We start from the raw sequence: 9,131 nt of genomic DNA on the forward strand, positions 1-9,131 counted from the left end.
TGAAACTCTGCCACAGTCACCCATTTGCACAGCAGGATCAATCTCTGTTCTGCCTGCCTCTCTAAAATGCTTTGTAATGCAAGAGAATTTTGCACCACAAACTTCATAATACTTAGACTGAAATTTGGAATTTAAATTGTGTTTCTAATGATCCTGTGTTATGAAAAGCACATATTACATTAGGAAGGAATCTTGCAGTATGGCCATGAATTGTCTATGAGTCTGCAAACCTGTATCACAGAAAGAAACCTGTTTCTTTCAGGTTTTGTAACGAGTAGCCTTTAAATTTTATTTTACATGAAGTTTTCATATTGTCTGATATGCAGAGCTGAATTACTACTGAGTTCTAAAAGATTGTCTTCATGAGTGGTTTGCTGGTAGAACATTACTTTAAAGCTGAAAGCTGTCTGTAAATAACAACAGTTTCCATAATGTGTTCTATGCCCAATAAAGACAGAGGCCAAGAAGTCTGTCAGGATCCTAATCCAGTCAATCCTCTCTCTGTTAAGTTTTCCAGCCTTATATATGTGCACAAATGCATACACTTCCAGTTGCATCTATCTATTTCTGGCTGTATAACCATATAAAACACTGTGAATAGATATACTCTTCATAAATGTTACATTTTTTTCTTTATGTAAATATCCGCAATAAAAGGCTGGGGAATCCATTAGACTAGGAGTTGTTCCAAATTTACAGTGATAGAACTGTATGTATGGGTGATTGATTGCCATTGCATTTATATCACAGTAGGAAAAACTTATGTATATTAAAAAGTTTCTTTTAATAGGGTGTTTTCCTGTTTTGTTTATGATATTGGTACTCCCTTTTTTTACTTACTTACCGTGTATTATAGTTATGTGGTAGGCATCAAATGTAAACCAAATATAAACCAAAAAAGGTTTATAAATGGAAAATTTTCCAGGTCTTTCTCAGCTGGCATCTCAGCATGAGGACATAAATCAAAATGTTGCATCCATTAAATTTACTGGCTTAGATTATTTGCTGGCAAAGTCTGAAGTGCAAGAGCCAAAGGTTTCCCTGAAGCCCATGCTCTACCCTGTTTGGCCTCCCATGCTTTGCTTCAGGTTCTGAAGAATGCATACCTGGGGACTGTCAGCAAAGGTGCCTCCCAGCCCTCCTGGCTTTACTGCTTACGTTCGTTTTCTGAGGTTTAAGCTGAGTTCATTAATCCAAACAGTAGATTGATGGGATCTCCATAATCCTCCAGTTCTTAAGCAATAAAGAATGCCTTGTGCTGGGATATGAAAAATCTCAGACTGCTAGTGTCTCCACTGAGCCATTTCTTAAATGCCCACTTTTTATGGTTCACTTCACATAGCAAGAATTTAAAAGGTTCCTTGGCTGTGGGTTGATAAAATGAATTAGTGGCTTTAAGTAGTGGCTCAGTAAATGTAACAACACTTTAAAAGGTACAGAAACGAAGTTCATATTGGTTGTTGGGTGCCTGGGAATGCTCTAAATGTCCCTCTGTTACAAAGTGTTTCGTGTGTTATGACTGATGCACTCTGTTCATAATTGCAGGTTTATGCAACTCAGCCGACAGCTGGATGATTGTTCCTAATATCAAACAAAACCACTACACGGTGCACGGGTTACAGAGTGGCACGAAGTACATCTTCATTGTCAAGGCCATTAATCAGGCTGGCAGCCGCAGCAGCGAGCCTGGCAAGCTCAAGACAAACAGTGAGTTTCCGGATCAGGATGCACAAAGTCTTCTTTCTGGCCTTCCTTTTTAGGTCTGATCTTTAGAAGACACAAGACAACAGAGAAGTTCAACTCTTTTAAAGTGCTTTCCAAAATGAGAGCCGCTTATTTAACGTAATTCAAGACTGCCTGAATCTTCTGTAGTACAGAAAATATTTTGGGGTTTTTTTTTGAGAGATACATGTGTGGTTTGGTCACTGGAGATACCACATAGGAACGAAGCCATCATATGTGAAGTGGCTGAAAATGCACTTTTGTGGTTTTGTTTTAATATCCTCTCTATTCTTTTTCCTCTACAAAGCAAAAACTTTCCTTATGTTTGCTGTAAAACATTTTAATTTTGTGCAGCGTTCATAAGATAATTGCTAGTCTGATTTTATCCTCAAAAATTATCTCTTTTTTAGGACATTAGAAAACTTCTTGGCTTCAATCTTCTCCTTTTTTATGGAGTTCAGCAAGGTGATAAACTGGTCAGAGATCCCACTTCAAAAAAACAGTGGTTACTCAAATTATTAGCAGATGTAGAATAGCAATTTTAAGACTAGCTTTCAGCTGTTTTTCCCTCTTGTCCCAGCTAATCCCTCAGTCAGGTAGTCATCATGGGCAGCTCTGAGGGCTGGGGAGGAAACACTGGGATTTGTGCATCTTCTGAGGCCTGCTTATTGTAGGGGACGGTGGTTGAAGAGAGGCGATAGTGAGTGGCACAGGAAGGAGTCTGAAGAGAATGGCATGTGCGCCTTTCTGATTTCCTCCTGTTTGCTGTCAAGCTGTGTGATGTGACCAGACACAATTTAGTGCAGAGAGACATCCTTCAGATACTGCTCCAGCACACAAAGGCTACTAAGCAGTCAGAAAGGCAGGCAGGAGGTTATGACACTGCTGCCAGGCAGTAAGAAAGAGTCCCCAGATACTTTCCAATGGGTTTATTCTATATTTGGTCATAATACGTAGCTAAATGCACATTGCAATAGTAGATAACCCTGAACAGTCTACATCTTATTTTTAAGTACATGTACCAGTGACTCATACAGGCTTCAAGAGAGACCTGATTTAAATTTTCTGTGCATACTATCAAATCTCCAGATTGCATGTTTTTCCCCTTGATATGCAAGACAGTAAGGAGAGAAAAGTGCTTTGCTGGACCACTGGTGGAGCTGCACTTTTCTAGTTGTCTCTTGGTGGAGGTAAATGATCGTTTTGCTTCCTGACACAATGAGCAAGCCTGTCAGAATTGTGGTGGGCTTTATATATCTACAAGGTTTGGTTTACCAGAAAGCTTCCTGTTATTGTCTACAAACTTCGTGCTACAGCCAAAGATACTTGCCAAGAGCAACAGCCTGACTAATGTTATTGCACCATATTATTTGGACCAAGTTACAGTTCACTTCCTTCCTTTTAATGCACAGTATCCAACACCACATGGGCATCCCTCCAAAGCAATCCTGAATTGTTGACTGTGCTTGTTACAAATAAAGCTGTCAGTGAACAAAGAGAGAAGTCTAGTGCTTCTTATTTTCAAACTCATTTCGTGGGATTTGAAATAATACATTTTGTAGGAATGATGAAGATGTTATTATGGAGCTTTATCCCTAGAGAATTAATCGAACACCAGTTATTCTAAATCTAATATGCTGTGAAAAAAGCAGCCCTCAGACCTTTATTAGCATGTATATTGGTTTCAATTACACACAAGAATTAGAGTATTCTGGTTACCTCTAGGTCAGAGATAATGGACATGATGATTATGCAGGGCTCTTTTCAGGGATTATCGACACAGGGAAGTTAGTGCACAATGAAGTTGACAGCAAACTGACAATGCAATGGAAACTAGCTATTGCAGGGAGCAGGATAGGTTAGTCTATCTCAAGAACACTTGAGAGGAGGAAATTAATATGGTTATGTAATCTTGTGGGCTTCTTAGAGGCTGGCTAATCCACTCTTCTTTTAAAAATCAAAGCCAAACCATTCTTCTGTCATCTTTGTCTCTGCATCTCTAGGTCAGCCATTTAAACTGGACCCCAAATCGGCTCATAGAAAATTGAAAGTGTCTCATGATAACTTGACAGTGGAACGGGATGAAACATCATCCAAAAAGAGTCACACACCAGAGCGATTCACGAGCCAAGGGAGCTACGGAGTAGCTGGCAACGTGTTCATCGACAGCGGGCGGCACTACTGGGAAGTGGTTATAAGCGGGAGTACATGGTATGTATATAAAAATGTGTGTGAAAAGAATCACTAATTCCCACCACACAGGTGCTGGCACAGTTTCTCTGATAGAGAACCATAGCAGAGACATCAGGAACAGTATAAGAGCAGGCCAAGTACTTATTTTCAAAGTTTCTCAGATGAGTTTCCCAATTTCCAGCACCTTTGGACTTCAGAAATAAATCCGTCAGATTATGCATCTTTGTATTTAGCAGCCCTCACAGGACTTTTACTCTACAGCCAGGGTTGTTGTTGCTTTTTTTTGAACCTACATACAGTTTATTTTAAGATTTTTTTTTTTAATTGGAGGGATCAAAAAGTTTAATCTTGTTTACACAGAGATAACTTAGTAAATGTGATCTTTACTAAATGTAAAATATTTTCTGTCCTTCGCTATGAAAAAAAATAAATAAAACTGGGGACAACTTGATGATCCAGTTTAACAGGGGCAGAGGTCAGATTTGCTTTTGGGAAGGGGACATGAAGCAGCAGAGCTGTAGGTCTGTGCCCCAGGGAATGAAGCAAGGGGCAGGAAACAGAAGACTGCTTTCCTTTACTTCTGAATGATCCTCTGTGTCATACAGGGGTGTATTTCAGAGGGCCTTTAGTCAGTGGAAGAGATGTTATCCTTTGGTATTCAAAGACATCATGATGAAAGTTAATGGAGTGGAAAAATCAGTAGGGTCTTCAGGTATTTCCCACTGTCTCAAAGAAGCAAAATGCTGTTTGTCTGTGCCAGTGCTAAGGAATTGGGAAAAAAACTTATGGCACATTAATCTCTGTTGGTTGAAAGTCCAACAAATACTGCAGTGTCTCTAGAACGTGAGGAACTGTTACATTTCTGTTATATATGATAAATCAGTATCCATTAAATGACAACATTTTCACAATCCTTCTGCCCTGCACATCTTGCCATAAATTATGGTTTGCAGAGCAAATGTCTTCACCTACAGTTGCTTAACTTGGCCTGAAACCCAGTCTCAAAAATATTCGTTTGAATCTGAAAACCACACCAACATCTGCCAGAATATATTTGAAAATGGCTAAATGTGGGGGGAGGCAGTGGGGGGATGTTTAATGTGTCCTTTGATGTTTACTCTTGCATTCCTTCTTCAGGGCCACGTATTAAAGGAGCAAGGAGTGATCAGATTAGCTGACGGATAGCAGTGTATTTTAAAATCAATGAATTCCTCTGTATTCATCTGTTGGAATTGAAAATTTGAGGTCCAGTGATTTAAATTCTGAGTTGCTGAGTACTCAACAATCTTATTTTTCAGTACCAGAGGCAAGCCCTCAACAAAACTGCAATAGCTGCCAAACTAGAAATAGTACCATGAGCTTCCCTGACCTCTCAGATCCAAAAGAGAGAAAGGGAAAACCATTAATTAAGCCTGTGCAGATGTTGTGGTGAAACATAATTTAATTAGAGTTTAACTCACAGAAGTAAGAGGCAGGGGCATTCCAGCAAGTCCTCTGGGCTTGACTTCACTCAGAGACAAAATGGCAGGAAGCATTTGTTTCCTTGAGATGTTCTTTTGTTTTGCAGGTATGCTATTGGTATTTCCTACAAGTCAGCACCGAAACACGAGTGGATTGGAAAGAATTCTGCCTCCTGGGTGCTTTGCCGCTGCAATAACACATGGGTGGTGCGGCACAACAGCAAAGAAATCCCCATCGAGCCCGCGCCTCACCTCCGGCGGGTCGGGATTTTGCTGGACTACGACAACGGTTCTCTTGCCTTTTATGATGCTTTGAACTCCCTACACCTTTACACTTTTGACATTACATTTGGCCAGCCAGTGTGCCCCACGTTCACGGTGTGGAATAAATGTTTGACCATTATAACTGGCTTGCCTATCCCTGACCACCTAGACTCCTCCGAGCAGCTCGCGTGACTGCTAAAAGCCAAAAGGTAGGGTGACACATCTTCCCAGGGCAGCCAGGCCGTGCCACCAGGAGCTTACCCGGAGCTGGCCAATCCATGTGGCATCCCAGACAATGCTGCCGAATTTGGGCAAAACCGACAAGGAGAGAAAATCTCTTCCTGTGTATTTTGTACTGAAGGACAAGAAGTGGCTTTAATAATATCTTAGAACTTTTTTTTTTTTCAGTTGGTTTTCGTTGGTTGGTTTTGTATTTCGTCTCTTACAGGAAGATTTATAAATTATTTATAAAAATAGAAAAAAAAAAAAGATAAAAGTGAAAGCCTAGTATGGACACCTGGGAAATGACTTCTTGTTGTTTTGGGGGGGTTTTTTGCACATTGGTGGTCCTGTTAATTAAAGTTTCATCAGCCTTTTGAAAAAAAATTATTTTACAGTGGATAATAGCAGGAAATTTGAAAGACAAAAACTGCATAGTGGACAAGACAGTATACTGCAGGTTTTACTTGTACCAGCATTAGTGGTCTCATTACCAGCCTTGTTAAGTGCGAGATCTCCCAATTTCTACTTTGCACATGGGAGTGTGCAGACCAAAAGAACAAAACTAAGCAAGCGAGGAAGTGGAGCCAACACAGCAAAAGAATAAAGTTTAATTTACTTCTATTCACAGGGCAGTGCTCTCAGTTCATAAAAAAACATGTGGAATATCTCCTAGAAATGTAAGTGGATAAATCATCTGGTGATTTATTTTATTGATGGCAATATTCCCATCTGCCAGTGCTTCGTTTTCATCTTTGGGAAACATTATAGAATCACTGAGGATGTGGAAGACCAATACCTTCTCTGAGAATCAGCAACACTGGAGGAGAACAGCCAATCCAAGGTCTGACTGTAGACTAATTTGATAAAGCACAGCATCATTTAAGGATTGATTGTAATAGAAGATGTCATGGTTCTGATGGTAGACATGTGAATGCTTATTGCTGATTTTACAAGGTTCAACCCAGCAAGCCCAGCCAACAGCTCAGAAGTGAGACATGCATCACTTTACCATTGGTTTTAAATTAAATACAAATGTTTCATTGTCATACACTGTGTAGTGTCTATAACAAAGCAAGGAAATCTGTTTTACATGTGCTGTATGGAGAAACACTGCAGCTGGAGTTTGCTCATAGTTATCATTGTCCCAGGTTGTTTGGGAAAGCACAGTTCACTTTGTGAATGAAAAGGAAAGAGTAAGCTCTCAGCAGCAGTAGAAATCTGCGTAGGGAGACCCTGTGTTCATCGTGTTGGTAGAAGAGCTTCAGTGGAGGCAATAGAGGGTGTATGTACTTTATTTCAGAGCTGAATCAGGTGCTTTTTTTTTTTTTTCTCTTACCCCATACAGATAGAAGCTTTTTGTAATTATTGCAATGCTTATGTATAAATTATCATTTTGGGAGATGCTTGATGCATATGACAACTTTAAAGGAGTGGTTTTGTTGTTACTATGCAAGTGGTGAAAATCTGCCTGTGTAGAGAAAAGATAAAATGAATATCAGCTTTAAAGATTTGCTCAGTAATTTATAACCATGCTTTAGGTGTCTTTTGAAAAAGATGCCTTAATGCACTTTGTTCAGTAATGGGTCCAAATGAAGTTGTCCCATCTCAGCTTCAGATTTTTTAAATACTGATTCTCCAGGTACAAAGCTCTACTACAGTTTGCCTTATGATTATATCAAAAATTAATGAACAAGATGAGGCGAATACATACATGCCCATTTGTTTGTTTGTGGTTTTTTAATAGAAAATAGATGTCTTTCCACATTGCTTTGATTTTCCTTTACATGCTCTGCTAACTGCTGAATTAAATGGAGGAAAATCTGGCAGTACACTGGTGATACCATGGCTTTCAGCTATGGGCAACATCCCATAGTTCACAGGTAGGAGCCACTGATCTTTCCCAAGTAGACATAAAAGGGCAAGGTGTGTACATATAGTGAACCTCAGTGTTTGTCCTAGTGTCATTAATAATCAAGAAACATACACCCTCAAAATAAAAAAGTAAATCAGTCCACAAGCATTACATTTTAAAATTGAGTACAGTGTTGTTGTTACATAATGCCCATATGATCTGGCCTGGGATGTTTGGGAGCTAGCTGAGATGGTATGAAAACTTTGAAAATGAGTTGACAGAAGATTTCTGATGCAAAGCAGTGATTAAAAAGGATGCATGAAGAAATTACTTTTATTCTAGAGTTATTGCCAAGTTTCTGCCTAAAAGGAAAGAGTGAATTACCAAAGTACATGTAGCAAGGCTGTGTATCTTCTCTTTTGCAAGAAATAATAAATCTAGAAGCTGATTTCAGTAGTGGATAAACTGAAAACACTGTTCAGTGTTTGATTATACAATGTTGGCAGAGATTGAGCCTGATGAAAATAATACCATGAATTTGGAGAGGCCCCAAATGATTTCACATATTCTCATTGTAAAGACCAGAGCATGAGTCTAAAGACAGATCATGGTTTTGGCCAATGGAAAAAGGATAGTCTGTTATCTACAGACCTTGCTCTATCATCTTTATTTTAACACAGAATACTTCATTTGGAGCTAAGACACATTTCTCCAATGCCCTTTTAACTCAGCCAGTACTCTTTGTGCATATGTGTTTGTGTATATATGTACATAAATGTATGGGTATACACACACCAGCATATGCACAAATACAGTCTGTAATTTGTGTATACACACACATATGTATATACACATACAAAGTGACAGCAATTAGTCAGGTGTTCCTTTTTTGCTTGTTTCTTGGACAATTTTGTATTCTGTATGACAATGAGGAAACAAGTTTGCTATGAACAGTATTCTTCTGGACACTTTTTAACAAACAAAATCTGTTTATTTTACAATACTTGATTCAATGCCTGATTAATCAATAAAAGTTTCCATTTGAAAATGTAGCTTCTGTGGTCTGTGGCATATTGCATGGTCCATAGTAATGAATTGAAATCGGGGGGAAGAATTAGTCCTTGTATAAAAATTAAAGATGGTACTTTAATGTAGCATGCGGTCTTAGATGATGACTCTTCCTTTTTTTTTTTTTTTTTGAAAGTTTTGTGACTAGGAATGAGATAACATTGTATAATGCTGTCTTTAACAAATGCAGATCTTTGAGGAATAGTCTTCTGAGATGCAAGCAATGAAAGTGGCAGATAAAGCCTGTGTTGATATAACAATTGTTTCAAAAGTGTACTCAAAACCCAATTTGGGGTTCAGCAGAATTACAGCAAACAATAGCACAGTCTCTTTAGAAGATAGTAGCACCT

At 38.9% G+C, this 9,131-nt stretch overlaps 1 protein-coding gene across 5 annotated transcripts in view; it reads left to right on the forward strand.

The window, feature by feature from the left end:
* MID1 (midline 1) overlaps nt 1-8,745 on the forward strand; it is a 237,620-nt gene extending 228,875 nt beyond the window's left edge. For all 5 annotated transcript variants that reach the window (XM_058829062.1, XM_058829064.1, XM_058829061.1 and 2 more), the window contains 3 exons: nt 1,546-1,707; nt 3,726-3,933; nt 5,483-8,745. In XM_058829062.1, the coding sequence (XP_058685045.1) occupies nt 1,546-1,707; nt 3,726-3,933; nt 5,483-5,831 (719 nt within the window). In that variant the 3' untranslated portion in view covers nt 5,832-8,745. The remainder of the gene's footprint in view (nt 1-1,545; nt 1,708-3,725; nt 3,934-5,482) is intronic.
* Nucleotides 8,746-9,131: the final 386 nt, after the last annotated feature.

The sequence above is a fragment of the Poecile atricapillus genome, chromosome 1, assembly GCF_030490865.1.
Source record: "Poecile atricapillus isolate bPoeAtr1 chromosome 1, bPoeAtr1.hap1, whole genome shotgun sequence".
Lineage (NCBI taxonomy): Eukaryota > Metazoa > Chordata > Aves > Passeriformes > Paridae > Poecile > Poecile atricapillus.